The sequence below is a fragment of the Corvus kubaryi genome, unplaced genomic scaffold (genome assembly GCF_017639235.1).
Source record: "Corvus kubaryi isolate FWS band 111438036 unplaced genomic scaffold, C.kubaryi_AGA036_p1.0 37396, whole genome shotgun sequence".
In the NCBI taxonomy this organism is placed as follows: domain Eukaryota; kingdom Metazoa; phylum Chordata; class Aves; order Passeriformes; family Corvidae; genus Corvus; species Corvus kubaryi.
In genome coordinates, this window is record NW_024581135.1 from 13,273,037 (window position 1) to 13,294,376 (window position 21,340).

The 21,340-nt window shown below is 38.9% G+C and overlaps 1 protein-coding gene across 1 annotated transcript in view; it reads left to right on the forward strand.

The window, feature by feature from the left end:
- CNTNAP5 (contactin associated protein family member 5) overlaps nt 1-19,401 on the forward strand; it is a 283,868-nt gene extending 264,467 nt beyond the window's left edge. Inside the window, exons 22-24 of the mRNA XM_042041551.1 lie at nt 4,769-4,987; nt 10,221-10,292; nt 11,272-19,401. Coding sequence (XP_041897485.1) covers nt 4,769-4,987; nt 10,221-10,292; nt 11,272-11,468 — 488 coding nt within the window. The 3' untranslated portion in view covers nt 11,469-19,401. The remainder of the gene's footprint in view (nt 1-4,768; nt 4,988-10,220; nt 10,293-11,271) is intronic.
- Nucleotides 19,402-21,340: the final 1,939 nt, after the last annotated feature.

Sequence of the window (21,340 nt, forward strand, 5' to 3'; positions counted from 1 at the left end):
AAGCTGACTTAAAGAAGTACCTCCTTTTAGAGAGTTTCGCTGAAAAATGCTTAAGTTTTGTGGGGGTTTTTTGGGTTTTTTGAGGTTTTGTTGGTTGGTTGGTTGGTTGGTTGGTTAGTTGGTTGGTTGGTTGGTTTTTTGGGTTTTTTTATGGAAAGACATTCCCTTTTTTAAGCTCACCAGATCACAATTTGCAGTTTAAACAATACAACAGTGGCTGTGAGAGATATAGGGTGGACTCTTCTAGTCACTGCAAATCTCATTTCTTTACTTCAGACCCTTCTTGCCCTTAATACCTATTTCTTAGGCAGACAGTATTGTGAACAAAGATCTCTTAGGTGAATTTTAGGGTGCCTTTAAAAATCATTGGTTTTCCTCCTAGTAGCCCAGTAAAGCATTAATGGAAGTGGAGCTTACTACGTAAGATACAAGAGGAGAGGCTTTTGGGACCAAGATGGCAAGCACTTAAAATAAGCAAAGTCTGGCTACCCCAGGCACTCCAAGCAATCCAAGGTCTAAGCTAAAAATGCCTTCAAGTCTCTATCGAAAAGAGACCAAATCTATTCCAACTTTTTCCCCAGCAATATAATTTACCATATGATTGTAACACTATGCTTAAGTGCCTGTTTTCTTGATGACAGTACTGCCTTAATAAGTGTCCAAGGTCATCTGCTTCCACCCAGAAATTTTATTTTTAGACTGAATTCTTGCTACTTGAGTTGATTTTAGCTGTCTTCTTCTGGGAAAAACATATATTCTTTTGCACATCATCTCTCCATCTTCTTGCATGGATTTTATTTTTTTATAGATTATGTTTTCAGCCCATGAAGAATCACATAGGACTGGTTGTGTTGTGACAGATTAGGATTCAAATGTCAAATATGACATGTGACAAATTTCCAACTCCAAGCAGTGCCTCATTTTCAATGATAAACTGTCTTTCAGAAAACATAAAAATACATGTCTTAAATTATCTCTGTGAGGCCTAATGAAATAAAAATTCTTAAATGTTCCACTTGGCACAAAATTGCAACAAAGCAAGTCCAGGCTCCTTGTGCTGGTTTGGGCATTCTGTTCATTCCTGGGGAGACTCATGAGGAGAAGTGCCTTTACTTTGCTCTTGCTGTTCCTTGCTTTTTCGGAAGTGCTTTGGAGGGGCGCTGAATGCCTGGAGCCAGACCCCTGTTCAAATTCATCCTTTCATTAAGCAACAGTCAAACTGGTTGAGCTCAGTTGTTGTAACCAGGAAAAACTTCTTTGGTTTTCAGTCCACTGTCTTTGTGGCAGACTCACGCCAGGAAGTGAGATTATTCCAAAGTCACATTTTTGGGTTCCAGGCTAACCCAAGATACACTTTCTACCCTTTGTAAATGAATGATTAATGTTAGCAGTGGTTACTGAGATTGTTGGTGGACACAGCAGCACATTCTTCAAGGTACCTGCACAGTGCCTTGTAGTCAGCTCTTCTGAGACAGGTGCAGTGTGTGGAGACTACAAGTGTCTTTTAGCTCAAGGTTTTGGGTTCAAATCTGGTGACAATGTCCAAGAAGTAATCTTGCCAGTCCTGTTCAGCACCTTGGCAAAATGAGGTGATGGATACGCTTTAACTCCCACAGAATCATATTTCTATATCTCAGACTTAAAAAACCAGAACAAGCAGAGCTTCATCCTACAGAGCAAATTCCCATTTGTGCTTCTACCTGTGATTCACTTAGATGAATTAATTAATTAGGACATAGACTTTTAAAACAGGCTATGTCTGCTGTCATTGAAGTTTAAAAATATTTCAGTTAAGGAAATCTGCAGTGGTCCTTCCTGGATGTAAGTGAGCACACAAGTAAACTTTGGGCTCAGGTTTAAGTTTCTGAATGACATGAAATTAATATTTATAAAGAAAGAACTGAAATATATTGAATAATGTTTATGGTCCTGTTTTACACAATGATACCTTTAGAAAGAGGGTATTTTACCCACTCTCCCTGCACAAAAATAACACTTCTGATTTCTCTTTGATTCCAGTTACCTGTCCTACTTGTTATCATATACAATGCCAATTTGCTGTTTCATTACTGAGCAGATTAATGCTTGGTCCTAGAGAATTCTCATGGAGTTCTATTCATGATGAAAATTAATTTCCCATTACTGAGATATGAAGGCCTAAAATTGTTTTATTTAAGATCTTAAAACAAGTGTGTTGTATGTGGCAGAGGTATATAATGAAACAGCGGTGGAGCAGAATGTTTGGTTTTGCAAATAGGAATAAATCAGCACATGAGTTATGTTGATACAATCCATAAAGTTTAAAAAGTACAACCACATATTAGACTCAATCCTCATTATCATGTAAAACCACTGCAAATACATGGAAAACCAACATAAAGCTTGCTGAGCTGTGACATTGCAGACAGCTTCCAGGGATCAACTACAGGACCCAACAAGAAGCCAGGCCAACTTACGCACAACTCAGCAGATAAAGCTTAAAAATTACTTCCTAAATGTAGGGGTAAACTTAATTTGTGGAGAATGAGCAGTTTAATTACTAAAAGCTGGAAAAGATTGCCTTCTTATTCTCTGTGCAGAAATTAGCCAAAATAACTTCATTCTCCAGTACTGGAAACAGAAATGCAAGGCTAAAATGTCAGAAGCTCAAACCAAGCCAGCAGCAGCAATTCAGTTTGATTTTCCAGGCCAGTGAAATGCGTGGAAGGATTCACAGCATTGCCAGGTCAGAGGAAGGTCACTCAAGTTTCTCATGACCTTGGCTGCAGCACAGACCACAGAACTTCACCGAGTTGCTTCTCTCACTGAGCGCTGTGTCATGCAGTGAAAACACCTTTTGGAAAAACATTTTATTGTGATGCAAAAACTCTAAAGGACAGAGTGTCCTTTAATAAGCCTTTCATAGAGCTAACCGTGTCATAATCACAGATTTACATTATCCTCTCAAGAATTCAGAGGGCAGCACAAGTCGTTCACATCCAAGTTGTGCAGCTTTCTTGTTGAGAACAGTGAAAGCCCCACTTTCTGACAGACATTAGGCACACACCTAAAGCTGTATGATAAAGCAAACTGTATCTGCGCACATGGAATTTTTACCAGAGGACTCTGGGGTTGTTTTTGGTTTTTTCTTTGATTTCTTTTTTTTTCCAAATTTCAAAGTCTTTCAACAACAAATCTCTGAGTTGTCATTCATGCAAAGCTTACTTTGACAAAAGACTCACAGAACTGGCCCTTAATGTAGCTTTTAAAAATGCCTGCAAAAGTACTCAATCTTAGACTTTTCAAACTACTGTACCATGAAAAATGAACTCATTATTTCTTAGGCTTTACCTTTTGCACACTGGGGCAAAACAGAGCAACTTTGATTGCCTGATGTATAAAAGATACTGACAAATTCAGCTTTTGTGTCAGAGCTAAGAAAACAATAAAGCCTGAGAGTATGAATGTTTACAAAAGGTTTTATAAATTCAACAAAGATGGCAAATACTGAAAATCAGTCTTTTAGTATATATAAACCTTCTTGGAGGAACTTGGAAGCAATTCTTTGTTCTATAATGTCTCAGCCAAAATCTCATTAAAAACCTGAATGCAGTCAATTCCTACACACTTTCAGAAGAGCAAATGTGAACTTCTGCACGATTGCAGGTTTTCCAGTGGCAAAGCCTCACTGTTTCCCTTCCCATCTTGCAGCCCAGAGGCTGTGCCCCTGACAGCTCTGCAAACTGAGCATTTCTCCTGTAAGACCCCTGGGAGAGCAAGGTCATACTGTACCTTGCTTTGCTGAGACCCAGCCGAATTCTTCTGTGTTACACTTCCGCAAAGACACTCAAACATAATTAGAAATCTTTCTCGGCTAATTCTCTCTGGCTGCATGGCATAACAGTCACAGATCTTGAGCACAAAAATAATGTGTGATTTGGGCTGGCTTGAGATTTCTTTGTATTTTCTTATACAAAAAAGAAGTTTATATAAATAAAATAGCAATATTGTCAGCTTTGAGCAAAGGTTGGGTTTTTTTCTAAATCCTGACCACTTGTAAAATAGTTGTGTTTGAACAATAATGGAAAAATTAGACCTTATTTTAAAATTTAGCATCTTATTCTTTCAAGATTTGAAAAACAAACTTGAAAAGCTAGGAATCCTTATTTCCCAATGTCATTGGAAGTAATCCCAAAACTTTCCATGCTAGAAGGTTGGGTTTTTTTTCGTTAACAGATATTTTTAAAGACTTTGAATAAGTTTTGATACTGTATCTGTGTGCATTTGTAGGTTTTCTTTCTTGTTTGATTGACCTAGATATAAAGCACATCATGTTTGAGACCTCTGTGCAGTATGAATTTCAATTTCTGGAAAGTAAATAAATGTGAGTTTGGAGAAAATAGAAGATTGCTTCACTGTCCTTCCCTGACTTTCCCAAACAATCTTTGATATTAAAACTTTTGGAACTAATTTTTTTACTGTGAAGTTGGTGATATGATGTGCTAGATATTGTCCAGAAAGTAGAGAAAATGGATGAGGGAAAAAAGTGCAGTGCAGGTTTTTATGTCCCAGACAACTTCATTCAAGGTAAGTAGCATGAAGGAGGAAGGACTAGGATTGGGAACCTCGTTGGTCAGGCCAGGGAGAACTTGTAGGCTGCTGAAGGAGAACCTGAACAGCTGAAAATTCGATCATAGCTGTAAAAGGGGTGGGTAAGGCAAAATAGGATTCATTTTCTTAACGCCTTCCTAAAACAGTCGATTGCCAGTGTTTTTCTGTTTTACTGCAGACACTTTGTCACTGGACCCTGAAGTCTCAAAGGCAAATGCCTATGGTTTCACGGGCTGCCTGTCCTCTGTTCAGTACAACCACATCGCTCCCCTCAAAGCTGCCTTACGCCATCCCACCATTGCTCCCGTGACTGTCAAAGGTTCCTTGACTGAATCCAACTGTGCATCCATAATGGAAGCTGATGCAAACACAGCAACCACAACATATTCCTCATCAGGTACGTCCTGCCAGGAGGGGATTGGGAGTTTAAAGGATACTGTAGAGTGAGCTTTCCTTCCTTTTTGCTGTAATGCAATTGTGACAGTATGAATAGTGGAACTGGGAAGTTGCCTTGTCTCTCAGAATTAAGTGTTGACAATGAGCATCAGGATTAGTCAAGGCCTCTTTAAATGTCACTGTTCTGAAACAGTGTTTTCAGACTAAGTTCCTGGATTGCCTAAAACATGCCTAGAACAAACAAAAAAGTCCCAGAGCTGTAGTGGAAAAGCATTTAAGGTTTGGTTATGCACCCGATTTGTCATTCCTGTCCACTCCAGGTAACTCCGGTGCTGCAGATCTCAAAGGAGAACATAAATGTTTACCCAGATTCCATATCCCAGTGGTGATGAAGCACTAGAAGTCATACAAAAAGCAAGTCAAATTTGTTCCCACCCTAACAGAAATGAGCAAAAATTCTTGTACAAACCCCTTGGCATGTGTGTGACTTCCACTGAATGCTTGTACTTCATTCTCTTAGACTAAAGAGAAGGAGCACTGCTTGAGCAGTACCAGCAAGATGATCTCAATTGCTTGTATATCTTTTGCCATCCTAAAGCTGTCCTCTGGGAATCTGAAGTATTTTGCATATGTGAATTTGTATGCAGAGAAGGAAACTGAGAGCAGCTGGAAGTGGTGTCACCATGAACAGGGACAATCAAGTTGCTGCTTTAGTCACCAGTGGATGTGGCAGAATTCTTAATGACCAGAAAGGGGTACAAATTAAGGGCTGTTTTTTGCCCCTTGACCTATAAAGCTACTTTCTCCTTTTTGATAACTAATAAAACTCTGGTTTAGATCATAATACAATTCCTTTGACATTTGTACTTGCATCAAATCCCCATTTCCTGCAGCTTCTGCCTAAGATATTCAGCAGAAAACAAATGATGCTATTAGCATTCTGCATAGGGAAAAAGGCTGCTGATTACTCTGGAGAGTGGCTGCCAGTGTGCATGTGCTCCTCCCCAGCCCCCCACTTCCTTCTCACTGCCTGGAGTTGTCTGAGGTATCTGCTCTGACGCACAGAGAGATGTGTCTTACTGAGTCCTGAATGGGCAGTGATACTGAAAATGTGAACTCTTTGCCCTGTGATCTGTCACCTCAATGATCTAATTTTTCTAAGGAGTTTAGAAAGCAGTAAAACCTGAGGCTCAGAGCTTCAGGACAGAACACAGACCAGAGTGTAGCATTTGAACTTAAATATTTAAAGCATACAATCAGTTGCAGTCTATTGTCAAGGTTAAGCACTGTTGCATCAGAAATGCAGAATTATTATAAAAAGTCATGCCTGTCTTTGCCACTCTGTGCTCTAAAATATGATTTCCTCTCAATGTGATGAATTATCTGACATTCAGGTCTCACTATTCATGCTGGATTTGATTAAAGCCTGAATAAGATCTTTAGAAAAAGTGAATTCTGAAGACTTCATGCCTTCATATGCTAAAGTAAGAGCACTGGGCAGTTGATTCTTGTTAAAGAAAAAATTCCAATTTGTAGCAAATTATAATTTCTATAGATATACTTGAGTATTAAATTTATACATGGAAAGGACACATTGTAAGAAATAAAAAGAAAACAGAGTCAAGGATTAACTTTCAAATTTAGTGCCTATATCTCAATTCATCACTTCCCAATTTCTCATTATTGAGTGTCTGAGGAGAAAAATAGAACTTCAAAGGAGGCTGTACATGTCTGTGTCGATATTCTAATGTACAGATACAACAAAAAAGCCCACTAGGAAAACTCTTTAAATGTGTGAAAAAAGCTTTCTGTATTTGTAACTTGAAAACAATTGAAGCTGTTTCCTTCAGAAAGGAATACATGTGTTCAAAAAATTTTCCTTGCAGACAGATATGGAATAAAATCCATTCACACAGTTATCTGAACACACTTCTGATTAGGAAACACAAAATGAGAGGTGACTTACTGTGGTTTTGATATTTAACAAAGATCTGCAGATTACCTTGTTCCTTGCTTAGGCACATGTAAAGATTTTGTTATTCTGAACTCTATATTGTTGGTATAGAGATAATGGACTTTCCCTATGGTATTTTTTCTTAATATTACAATACTGTAAAAATTACAGAGGAGATTCATCTGCATGAATGATGGAGTCTTGAGCTGCCTGTCCTCTTCAGCTGAGAGCAGGTCTTCAAGCATTTAAAGTAAAAAATGTCAAATATTTTCATAAGTCCAGAACTACACAGAAAAGATTCGCTTCTGAAAGGCACCTTAAACGTTGAAGTCCCTGTCTCACTGTGCTAATTGTGCTGGAACTAGTATTTCCAAACAAGCTCTAACTGGCTAGGGATGTGCCAGGACAGCCTTGGCTGTAGCAACTGTGAGATGGTGAAGTTGAGGATCCTCAGAGGAAGGAAAAAAGGCAGAAATGCATGACTGCAACTTTTGACCTTCTCATGGACCTGCTTGGAAGAATCCCACAGGATACGGACATGGGGAGAAGAGTGGCATGAGGCCCAGAGAGGTTGTAAAATCTTCATCCTTGGATATATTCAAACCCCAAATGGATACAGGTCTGATAAACCTGCTAGAATAACTTGGATTTGAATAGGGATTTGGACTAGATGATTTCTAGGGGGCCTTGTGACCTTAGCAGGGCTTTCAGCCTCAGTGAATCAAGCTGTAATATGATCTGTTTTACCTAAAAGGAGGAGGATGTCCTGTTAAGATCTCCTATGAGACCCACTTTTGCTTTTCCTTGGCTTCAGAGTTTAATGTGTTCCCACTGGAGATGGCTCTGCTATTACAGCCCATCTGCTGCACTGTAACGAACCCTCCTTTCCTTGTATCCTGATTTTATTTCTCAGGCAAAACATCATTCCTGGGGCTTATGCTGTTGGCCTTCATTCTGAAACATTTGTTCTGGTTTCTTCTTAGGGCTTAAATTCTGGTAACCAAAAAATAGTGGAGTGCTGGTTGCATTAGGTGTCAAATCTTAAATAATCTTTTAGGCACAAATAATGTCTTATATAATTTTTAAGGTAGAAATTTAATTTCATGCTTTTTCATATGTAGTTAATAATTTTTCATGACTCTTTTTGACTAGTACCATGCATTGGATACCAGCTGCAATTTTTTCTCTAGTACAGGAGGACTGTTGTAGAACAGATGTAAAATTTAAATTGTCATTGAATTCACTGGCTTCAGCTGAGGGATGGGGTAAAAAATATCTCACCAAACTTCCAGTATCCAGAAAGTTAACTCATCTTGAGTCTAAAATAATGATTGCTCTTCTCTTCTAGTTTGTGGAAAGAAATAGGTGAGTCACACTGTCAATCTTTGACAGCCATCTTAGTGTATAAAATAATTGTAGGTTCTTCTCTTCTTTGGCTAAATAAAAAGACCCTGAAATTACTAGTTTTGATTTATAAAAATAACTCTCATATACTGAAAAATGAAGTGAGATAAATCTACTCATGATGTACAAAATTATTACCAACTGTGATCTAATTTTGATTTTGGTTCTGTTTTGAGCTCACGCTCTGAGGCCTGAGATTAGGCTAAATAACCCCCAGATTTCCTTTCCAACCTAACCTTTTCTATGATGTGTTCTATATTTGTGTGTAAAAACACATTTTTATTCCCATTCCAGTCCCACGGATGTAGTAGATGAGATGAAGCATTGCCATGACTATTTGTTTCTTGGCAATGTCACTCTGTGCACACACTAACCAGGCAAGGGTGCTCTTGTGAATAGGTCTCAGGCTGAGGGTTCAAATCTGTGATTGGTGATTACCAATCATGTGTAAATGGGGTATTGGAGGTGTTCAGCTGGCCCCAGAAGTGCCTTTTGTGTCTGTAGCTCAGTCAAGGGACTGCATCTTTTCAGTATGGGTGTGAATGAACAGAAGTCCTCCCACCCCTAAAACTTGCAAGTAAAGCTGCATTTTTTAAAACATCAAAGCCTCTTTGAGGCTTGTGTCTTCACACCTCTTTGGGGCTGATATCAGTGATGTAGATAATAAGGAAAAAGTGTCCCCTTTAAGAACCTAAGTAGTCCAAACCCACCATCATTACAATTCAGGGTGTCTTGATGCACAAACATGAAATTGTTGCTTGTTTCAATAAAAAATGTCTCCCTCAGTAATGGCATACCAAAATGGGGCTGACTCAGTTACGAAGGTGAGGATGTTCAATTACAATAAAACTTGCAACACCAAATTGCTCAGTCAGGCTTCCACCTCTTGCATCAGGAAGATCAGTTTGGCAGAGCATTACATAATACATAGCAGAGACAATGGTCCCTGACTCTCTCCCTACATACATTCTCTGTGTGATAGCCTGGAGGCTTGTAAAGGCCAGACACACAAATATGAATCCCTTCAAAGGAAAGGGTAAGCTGGAGAGAAAAGAAAAATGTGAAGGTGCTAAAAAGCTAGATTCAGCTAGCAGTAGAAAACATGGCATTTTCTGAAACTTGCTGGACTAAAAATTAAGTCCACTGCTGTAACTTCACTGACGTCAGGAAGGCATTGACCTCTCAGATTTGGATCTGAATTTGAAACAGCATGTCAGCTATTTGACTCAGTGTTTCTGCAATAGTCATTTGAGGACAGAGTACAAGAGAGCTCAAACATCAAGGAGCCTTTAATATGAGTTAATTTCTGATCCCTCTCTGTTTTGGATCCAGTTTGACCACTGCATTTCTGTAATGGAGATAAAAACATCTCTTCCAAGCAGCTGTCCCAAGCAGAGACTTTTTCTCTTTGTGGGATTTAAATCAAGTTATATATCTCATCTACAAACATAGGTCAGGTCTAAATCTGCCTAGCAACCCTTTCCTTTGGCTTCTTTCTGATATCGTTTCTTAGGTAACAACAAAAAAGATAATAATACATCTCTGACTGAGAGAAGCTCCCAACAGGCTGTTCAGTTGAAATGGCTCTGATTCTTCTGATGAACTGAAACAACACTTTCAGATATTAGTGTGAGCCTTTCTGTTTCCTTTTAAATATAGCCTTAATAGAATTTGCTCCTGAAGGTGTAGAAGAAAATTGTTGTACAAACTCACTTTATTTTTCAGACCCTTCTGGTTCAGTTTTCCAATCCCCCAAATCACATCTTTTGAAAACAGATTAGAATTCATGAGAGGAAGAGGACACTTCTGTCTAAGCCACAGAGAAAATGAACAGTTGATACAGAAAATAAGTTCTCTTTTGTTTAACCTACTGCAGATCCTTTTGGGAAGACAGATGAAAGAGAACCTCTCACCAATGCAGTCAGAAGTGATTCAGCTGTGATTGGAGGTAACTTCCTTTTTAAAGACTACAGTCAAAAAACAGTTCTGTCAAGGCAAACATCTAGGAGACTTTGAATTTGCCCTCCATGAAATCTAGTCCAAGGGGGTTTTTTGTAATCTGATGCAGGTCTGGTATCTGCTGTATTTATTAGCACGTATCTGTGTCAAGCTACCTAGGTAGCAGCTGCATTACGGATTATTGTGGTCACACATAGATCATCAGGAACCTGAGTCTTCTAAAATATTACCAAGCTCCCATCTGTCTGCCTGCTTGAGCAGGGTATCTAGACAAGATGATCTCCAGAGGTTCCAGCTGTTCTCTGATTCCATGTGAGTCTGCATTCTGAGTTCCAGCTAACTAGTAATTGTTTTACGCACCGCCCTGGTGAATACTTTGCAGATTATTCATGTGTCCTGTATTTCCTGAGCTCTCTCTTTGTAATCTGGTGGTGTAGTGGAACTCATGAGGTCATATGGAAGTATTTATATACTGGGGAACATTGTCCTAATAATTTCATGTATGGTTTTAATTTTCCTTTAACGGCCTAGAAGACAATTTATCTGTTTATTTTGTAGCATTTCCTGTAGTGAGCTGCCTTTGATAATATCTAGAAGCTATAAACCAAAGTGTACAAGGCTCATGCAAGGTTCCCAGAGATAACACAGAAGAAAATATGACAGAGCAGGGATTTGTATGAGCATACAGATCTAGTGTTTTGAAAGCAAACACACTGAACTAACTTTATTTCCAGTGAAAGCAGAATTTGACAGAAATTATGTCAATTATATGAATACTTGCTGCTTTAAGTGCTCTTAAGGTGACAAAATAGAAATAAAAACTACCAGGAAGGATGTGGCATATGGTTGTGTATGGACTGAGATGAACTGATCTATCATACCAACTAGCTGCTGTGCATTGGTAACATGTTTTTGCGGTAACTGAACCTTTTGTTTTGGTTTTCACTCTTTTTTTTACCCCTTTACAGGTGTAATAGCAGTTGTGATATTCATCATCTTTTGCATCATTGCCATCATGAGCAGATTCCTCTATCAACACAAACAAGCACATCGAAGTAGCCAGAAAAAGGAGAAGGAATACCCGGAAAACCTTGAGAGCTCCTTTAAAGCTGACATTGACTTGCAAAACACAGTGAGCGAGTGCAAACGGGAATATTTTATCTGATGGACAATGCAATTTCTTTTTACTCCCCTAAACTTCCTTTCTGTATTCCTTTCTCCCTTCCTTTTTGCTTTTCAAATTTTTTTTTTTAACACTTAACATTTTTTGCTAGCTTCTTTTTCATTTGGAAAAGACCGCCCTGCACAGGAAACACTGAGAACAATCACAGTGCCTCATTCTCTGCACAAGAACCTGGCAATCACAGTTTACTTCTGCAGCTCAAGAGACCTGTTATCCCATCCTACACAAAATAAGATCCACATGCACACCTAGTTTCTGCTGTCAGTTCTTGAATGTTTCAAAGTCCCTACAATTATTTGTTGGTTTGTTCTGGTTTTTTTCCTCTGGAGCCATTTAAGTCATTGCTTTTACACTAGAGCTGGACTATGTAAAGTACAGGTAAAGTAGTTGAACACATAGCTCTGCAGATACTGGGACAGGATAGAGGGAAAGAATGCGACCAAAACACCTGATTTATTTCATGGGCTCATTAACAACAATCATAAAGAACCAGCCAAATTCTCAAATGTTATTAATTGATATAATGTCTATTGATTTAAATGGTGTTAAATTAATTTGTACCAGTTGAATAGCTGGTATCACATAAAGGAAAATAAAACTGTCCTCATTAAGCTCCTTCCCCCAACCTCCTGTCCTTTTACTGTAACTTTTAGGCTTCTCAGTACTTTTCCAACAATATATGTATCAACAAAAAATATCATTCCCATGCACCTCTTTCACCTCCATCTCATAAGGCTGGCTATGTAGACCCAACATACTCTAGTATAACCCTAGCTGAAGCATGGAAAATAGTAGCTTGAAACTCCAAGGGGTTTAGGAAGCTGCTAGGACTTAGGTGCTCTATATTTGTCTGAAACTTTAGAAATGCAGCATATGCCTGTTCATGCCACATGGAGGATTATCACGCATTGAGGTTAAACGCTGTTGCCACTGTGGAAAAGAAAAAGTACATAGATGAGAAAAAAAACAAAAGAGTTTAATCTTAAACATGACTCACACCTTCTGCCAGCTCTTCTAAAAAAAGAAAAAATAAATCCTGCTACTCAAAAAAACCTCCCAAAACTGCATGAAAGATTGATTGGTATTTCCTGTTTGTAGAAATTGGAGTAACTTCTCCAAAGCTAAATAGAGAGAGGTCTGATTTCATGTCTAAAAAGATGAATATTTGATAAACCTTCTTTACAAGGAAGAACATTAGGAAAACAAAGAGATCCCAAATACTCTACTTCAAATTAAGCTTCTCTCCTTTTTTCTAAAGTCTTCTGTCCTTTCGTGATTGGGAACACTACTGAAGGATCAAATTCTGCCCATTATACTTGTGATGCATGGTTACAGTGTGAGGATGAAAAACGTCCTTTTCAATCACAGATGTCCTAAGGGTAAGAAATGAAGGAGTCCCAGCAAGTGAGGTTTTGAGCACCCTGTTGTGTCCGTGTGACATCTGCCTTCGCAGGGCTTCTAAAGAGTATGGAGAATTTGCTGGTGGTTGCATTAAGCCCACAGTTAAGAGTAAAAAAATCTTATTCATTGCAGTACTCTTGATAAGAATTAATTCAAGACAATTGATTGTGCAGCTAAATCTCCTTCTTTGCCCTACACCCTGTGCAGTCATCCTGGGGTTTCCACGTGGTGGTCCTTTTTACATAGAGTAAAAATTAATAGAATCCCAGTATGAGGTAATAACCCACAGCAAACTAGAGATGAGCTTACACATGCAACAGGTGCTGTTTTTCTAGGCAGTCCATTGCAAAGGTATGTAGATGTTTATTAGTTTGAGGGGCTTTTTTATGGGAGGAAAGAGCAGACAAGGAAGAATAAATAAATAAATAAATGACCATTTGGATACAGTGATTCTTTAGCTCTTCTTTTAGAGCATTCAATGAAGAGAAAGCAGTTTTGGAATGACATCATTCTTACTTCAAGAGGAATATGAGGCCAGCCCTATAACCAGAACTTCTCACTGAGCAATTTTATAAAGCTATCTCTATTGAAACTAGTTTGGTGCCATTCTTCTTCAGCCACGGTCAGCTGCAGCCCTTTTGCCACACACTGGCTGTTTGGATGACACAATTACTTGACAGCATTTCTGCGTGGTGAGTGTTGGAATGATGGACTCAGTAGCTGGGTTCTCTTTACGTTGCTTTGTCTTTGACAGTAAAATCCTGGCAAAGCAATTATCCTTTCTCTTTCCTTCCTCCAGATCAAGCTTCTTTGTTTGGCATGGCAGAAGGGGAGGAATAGGAGAGTTCATGGGCCCCTCTACCCATGTTTGAGTTTTCTTTTCTGAAATGGCCTCTGTATGAGACATCTCTGATGTGCTAATGTGCTTAACTGCTTTATGAAGAATGGAATAGGGAGGTAAAACTGAAAATTTAGCTAGGTTGGGGTGTGTTTGTAAAAAGAAAGAACTGCACATGAATGCATGCAAGAGTATACAGAGATGTGCATCTATAGCTGTGGATGTGCTGAGATGGGAAGATTTTTGTGCTACAGGGCTGAACAAATGAACACATTTGTATGGACTTCTAAATCATGATGTCAAAATTATTAAATGATAGCTAAAATATAGTAAATGAAGTAGTCTAAATATGAACCCCTTTTTGTTTTTTAAGTTGTTTTGTTCTAATGCTTTCTTTCATGAGGGCATAATGAGATTTCCTTCAGTACCACTTTTAACTGGCAATTAATATTTTTTTTTTACGAAAGAGAAAAAATATGGTTTTGTAACAATCTACTAGTGCTAAAATGGCTTTCATTTTCCTTAGTTCAAATTAGAACTTTTTTCCCATCTATTTAAAACCATTTCTGCTATTTTTGTTAATACTTCTCTTTAAATGGGGTGTTTTCCCTTTTTCTTTTAGCTATCATTCTAGATAATAATTTTCAGTAAACCCAGCGGATAGTAATTTTTATACATAAAATTTCAGGTTTCATTTCAGTGGAAAACCTGAGACTATCAAAGAGTTGTTTGGAGGCATTGTTGGGGTTTTCTTCCCTTCCTTAAGATGAGTTTAAAAATAAAAGTAAGAGACTGGTAGAAGGATACTAAGTCTCTTTTTTTCTCTTGGTGATGTGATATGTAACCTCTGAAAATTATTATTGCTAGGCAGGGAATTTTAGACTGTGAATTTATAAAGTATCTTAGATATGAATTTAGGCACTGCAAATTCCTGTTTTCCAGAAAAGACTTGACCAATAATAGCCATGCTTGTAAAGCTATTTAGTCATGCAGTCTGAGCTGGATGCCCAGAAGGACTCTCTGTGAATCCTGGTGCCTGGCTACAGAAAACAAAGGAAGGCTGGATGTCAGAAAGCTAAATCCAGCTAACTTTCAGTGTGATATAGGCTGTCACCTGGGTGAAAGATAGGCTTTACGAGGAAATTGGTCTCTTGAGGATGTGGATCAATGCTTAAGTGACTAAACAAAATGCGCATTTAACTCAAATTAATTTCGGTTGAATTTCTGCATCTACCTTGCTGTGAAATGTTCTAATATACTACAAGACATTTAAATACCTTTGAAAATTGAGTCCCATTTCTCTTTTGGAAATAAAACTTTGGTACTAAGTAAGTTATCTATGTAATTGGCAGTTAGCATTTCATCTGTCCTTATTCACTTACTAGAGACAAGACAGTGTGAGTGTTTTGGTCAATTTTTAACATGTACACTGTTTTTATTTTTTCTTGTTCTTGCCGTGGCTCAGCACTTATGTCTGCAGTGAGAAAGCTGAATAAAAGACATAATTTTAACTCATATGGGCTAAGCCAGGATTCCCACCTGGGTAAATACGACTGTTAAAAGTAGACATACAGAATTGTGCTGTTATCAGATTGTGTTCAGTCATCAGATGTCCCTGATATTTAAGTTAAAACAATAGCCAGATTACAAAAATAAGATGCTTTCTCTCAGCTTTATTTTAGCCTGATCTAGCTGGACTTAACTCATCCTATTTATCAATTGCTCAATTTTTACAGTGTAAGCCAAACCCTTATTTTAATGAGATCTTTGACAATATTAGCATTTAGCTTATCACATATTTCACATATTGGGTGAGAAGCAATCAATATATCATATTGTTTCACTATGGTGATGGGTTATGAATCTTTTCCTAATGAAGTCAGTTATTGATTTTGCTGAAGATAAGATTGAGTCCAAGACATGTGAATCACTTGGATATTGCTTTTATCTGAGTCTTTTGGGTTTGTTTCATTTTGCATTTGGTTTTACCGACTGCCTGTTTTACAATTATCATCCTGTCCTGTCCAGCCCTGTGGTTGGTGAGGACACGGAAAATGTCTCAAACACCCTGTCAGATTAAATGAATCACTAGAGATGCCTCTTGCTCTCCATTGATTATAGAGAGAAGGTAGACTCCTGGTGATAGATAAGTTAATTCTAGCAGAATTTGCCTGTGAATCAGAATTTTACAATAGTTTTGCAGATCCAGCAGATACATCTGCTGACTTTTTTTTTTCTGAGGTGACAGCTGGGGTCAAGGAAGGACACCTTGCATCTAAAATTACACTAAACATCTCTGCCTAGTAAATGCATACAACTCCTTGTAGCCAAATACATGAAAATCGAGTTTCAAAGTACCACTTTGAGTCAGTGACAATGTGATCAGGAATCTGTGGGGCTTGGAAGTGGATAATTCTGCTTTCAGTCTATTCTAGATCCAATATCCATTTTTTGCCTCACATAGGAGCTTTGGCAGATAGCATATGTGAAGCCAGATCCACACATTTCCAAATCTAAAGCTAACTCAGCCCCCTCAGATGCCTTTCTGCATGTCTGGTGCCATTTGAGATGATACCGGGGTATCTCTGCAGCTCCAGTAAGGATGTCATATCTTGCATCTGTTGACCCCAAGTAGCTATGTCTAATACTTGCTGGCTTTTCAAATTATAATAAGTGCCCGTCCAGAACCCCTAAGTTCTCAATGAGATGAATCCCTGAAAAAATAAATCCCATCATCAGAACAAAATCAACCATCCTTCTCATCAGTGTAAGCCAATCAGTTGACATGCATCCTCCACCTCAAATTAACAAGTGTAGAGGAGGCAGAACTTGACCTCTTTGTGGTCCATCTCCTCATGCCATTACTGTCTGTTGCAATCACCTACACAAAGTTTATCCTAAACAAGACCAGTTTCAAGTATTCTGCACTGCCAGTTTTTCACAGATGCAAAGTAGGTTTTTTATTTTTCAGAAAGCAACACTTTGTAAAAGGCTTGAGCAAAGTCTGAGACCTTGTGAGTGCTATTTCAAAGCTTTCATGCAGTTTTTAAATGCCTACTTTTCAAACAAGCCAAGTGATATAGTTACATCCCTGCCCAACCAAGGGCCTTATCCAAAGTCTTTAGAGGTTTGGGAGGCCTCTTGCTTGACTACAGTTGTAGTTGCACCATGCCCTTGAAGGTTTTGGGGGTTTTCTTCACAGATTACTATGACAGCTTCAAAGCATGATTTATTTCCTTGGGTTCTGCACTTTCTTTCCCAGTGGAAAGTTCTTCATGTCCTCGTTCAGTGTGGGCGGCCCCCTCCTCCTTCCTACTTTTGTACATGAAACTTCTAAACACATTCTTCTTTTGGGTCTGAAGTAGCCTTTTCTTTGATTGTTTATTTCAAGACATGCATATAAAGAGTTTGAGTATTTCAGTGTATTGGTACTTATTTTTGTGATCTTTTGCACTAAGGTACTCTGACAAAAACAGAAATTGGGAAAAAAAAAAACACACTTTCTGGTGAACTCTTGTAATTTGTAAGCTCGTTGTTTGTTGTTTGTAATGTGCTGAGTCTACAAGCCGAGCTAAGGAAGAATTAAGGCAACAGTTTGTGTTGACAGTGTCACTCCATATCTAGTTCACCTCTGTGTTCTTCATCCCTCCTTTTTCTTTAATATGTGGAGCTATCAAATTGCTGGTAGGAGTCAGAGGAGCTTGTTTTACAACTCAGATTAAGATTATGATTTTTCTCCTGGCAGTCACAGAAACCAAAATGTCAGCGGGGTGTTCAACCAGAAGGGAGACTGCACTCCATCGTGGAGATGTAGTCACCTGGAGGTGGTGACCTCTAAGGGGAAAAGAGGACATTAACACTTCAGACTACCATTGTGATGGGGCAGTGAAGGAGGCAAAAGCTCTCAGGAAACTTACACTGTTTGAAGCCACACATGGTGGATATGAAGCTTTCAGGTGTTTTTCACTGTTTGGTTTTTGCCGTGGAATGAATTGCTACTTAGTCTGCCAAACCATAGTCTTAATTGTCCTGATGATCTGTAAAATACCGAAGACATGCTTCAAACATGGGACAGGATTTCAAAGCTCTGGCTGATTCTAGCTCCGAATCTCTCTGGTTAGATTGCTGGAACTCTCCCAGATAACCCAAAGGAGAATTTGGGGTGGTTTCCCTCAAACAATCATAACATTTCATCAAATGTTGGGTACAAGAGGTGATCCAAAGAATGGTGTTTGCTTAGAGACTTTCCACTCCCCATCCCTCCCTCGTTTAGGATGCTTGTGGCAGCTTTTTTTGAAACTACTGACTGTTGTTCACATTGCAACACCAGCTACTTTTTGATATGCTAAGTCATACCTCTCTTCACAAATTTCAGTCCCACAGCCCTAAATAGAGTCCATTTGGAACGAATTCTGCATGGGAAATTATTTACTCACTTTTGCATGCCCTTTACAGCTCCTTCTTGCATCCTTTAGGCACACCCTTTTTTGATGTGTTTTGCCATTGCTGCCAATGCAGCACCCATGTTGTCAAGAAAGAAGAACAATTGTTTCTTAGGTAAAGCTTAGATACAGCCAGTCGCAGCCTCACTTCCCATTCACAACGCAGCGGAATTGACGTTTCAGGAGCCTAGGAGAGCAAACACGTACTTTTTTTTTGTTCATACATCCAGTCATAAAAATCTCTACTCTCTGATTTTTGCAAATGAAATCTGTAACACAGACCATTATATCTAAATGATAGTGAGAACCTTAACAGTTGTACCTGATCTGCTTTGAAACCCAAGTTTGTAAAAGAAACAAGAGCCAGCTTCAGACCTGGTTGTAGTCCTTTTTAGGTCAATGTAGATACATCACAGATTAATTTAGCCTCATATTGGCCTTGCATTGATGATCTGCAAACTGGGGCTGACATACGTGAATCCAAGTCAGGACCTTATAGTCATCATCCCTTACTGCTGTCAATGAGAGTTGCATTCACTGAAATCGTGTTGTCTTCTAGCAGAAATATGGATAAAATTTGGGATATGGCAATGAACTTCAGCTCCACAAAGCCCATGATATGGCTTAAGTCATCTTCAGGAGCTTCTAAAAAATGTGTGTATGGGGAGGGTTGGTCTGTGGGTAGTGTCTTGTCAACCACACCCACTAACACAGGAGGGATTTTATGGGATTTTAATGGATAAAGGCACCCTTAAAAGAAAAAAAAGGGCAAAATGGCAGCTGAGATTAAGTATTTGTAATAAGAAAAAATTGGTTCTTTCTACTGATGAGCCCTTCATCATTCATTTTACTTTCTTCTACTCAAATTGTATTAAATAAATCGCTCAGAACTCTGTTCGTTTTATTAGCAAAGCAAAAAGAAAAAACTTTTTTTTAATGGTTTGTCCAAGGGTAATGCAAGAGTCTCTCAGTTACAGTAAAAAGCAAAATGGAGATTTAGATTATTCCCCTTTCACTATCTGGTTTTCTAAAGAGAATTCCACAGGACGTTGCCTCAATCTAAGTCAGTTTTGTAGACAATGTAACATGTCTTAATACCCTGTTAAGGGATTGAAAAAATTTAGCCTTAGCTTCTTTTGTTTTCTATGGCTACTGTTGTACAGAATAAAGACTTAAACTGTAAGTAATGTATATTTAATAAAAAAAGACTTTTTGTATCATTTTGTGTGGAAGACTAATGCCTCCTTCTGAGTTTTTATTTTATCTTCCAGCTGAATGAACGTTAAAAAGTGCTGATTACGGGAAAATGAATTCCCAGGTGTTTACATGTTAACACTAAGCCAACACACCTCACTGGACAGTAATAAAAGCTGAGGTGCCCACAACTGGGATTTATTGATTTCAGCTATGGCTAAAAGTTAATGTCAGAGGAAATCTGGTCATCATCCACATCCCTGACACAACTCATGGATGCTGGTGTGCTGTCTAAAGGTCGTGTCTGCAGATATGCCTTGGTTCTGGGTAGAAAACCTGCCTAGCACAGCTCTGTACCCACGCTCACAGATGTGTGCACGTGTTCTCCCTCCCCAGCCTGCCATGCAGAAACATCCAGTGTGTGCTGCTTCTTCCATGGGTCCCCTCTCACAACAGCTGCACTGCTGGCTGTCACAGGGATCACACTCACACCCCCCGCCTTCACACATGTCCCTAGCATGATAAAGGGTACGTGGCTCAGTCTCAGGGATGCTGTCTTGGCTTTAGGTGTTTGGTGTGATTATTTTTTCCCCTTCCTTGGAAGCTGAACACAGAAATCTCTTAGGCTGCTTTAAAAATCATAGTGTCTGATACTATCAGCCAAGAATGAGTAAATACTGACTTAGAAAATAGTACATCCTAGGAAGTATAGATAGGACTCTTTTTCAAGGGTTTCACATCCTTGGATCTGGTGCAATTTCCACCCTAAACTTTTATTTCTTACATATTCTGTGTTTCAGTCAAAGATTTTCATATTATCAGGGGCGATGTGCATCCCATTATCTTAGGAATTTCTCTGTGAGTTTTGTTTTTCCCTTGCATTTCTGGACAGCCTGTCACCCAGAAGGCAGGGTTAACACAGGTTTGTAGTCCTACCTGGAGATGTGCTATCTGGCAGGACAGCTTTGCAGCACCTGCTTTGGGATTCTACAGGCAGTGGTGCACAGAGCCCTTCTCATGGGCCGTTCCAGCATACCCCAGGCATCCCAGTCCACAGCTATGCAGCACTCAGGCACCAAAGCCATCCTACCCAACAGAACCGTCCTTCTGTTCCCTTGTCCCTGGTGGCTGCAGGAGGTGGGGTTAGGTATCACCTGACTAAGACAAAACTTCAAGTAACAATTAATTCCACACCGAGTTGCTTTACTCAGAAAAAAAAATGCAAGACAGAGCTATATAAATCTTTCAGACTTTCTTCATAGCTAATAGAGTGGGAGCAGTAACCTTACAAAGGTTTGTAAGGACAGTACAATCTCCTACAATTTTAGTTTTAATCCAGACCTTGGAAATTAAGTTTGCATGGCTTACAGTCTGGAAATGTCAATGTTAATTGATTTTCATTTTTCTGAGTGGAGAGTGAAAAACTAATTTCTTTAACACCTTAAGTGGGTGCTTTTGTCATCCCCATGATTTTGGGGTGGTTTGGGTTTTTTGGTATTTTTTTTCAATGCAATACTCTTCTTCCTGAACAGGGATGTGATGAGTTAAAGACATTATTCAGAGGTTATATTAAATAATTGCACTCATGTAATGGAAATGCATATATCTATTTGGCAGACTGACAAAACTTCATTTATTGCAGTTTATGGCAAGTTAGCAATGTCTGGAAAAGGGGACAAGATATCATCATGGGTTGTGGTCAAATCTCCTTCTTCCTCAGCACCTGCCATCCTTTTCTATCAGACAGAATACAGGAGGAAAAAAAAAAGCCTCTTTTGCAACTTCCACATGAGTAGCAGGGGTTTTATGTTAAAGCTTTATTTCTTCAACCAAAGCCCATTGGCAAATGTATACAGGCAAATATCATGAAGTGAACGCTGCTGTGAAAGAAAGGCAGGAGCCCTGCTGGAGTCAGCTGTGGCACATTTTTGCTTTTTCCCCACAGTGTAAGTACTAGGCAGCTGCAGTCAGTGCTGTTT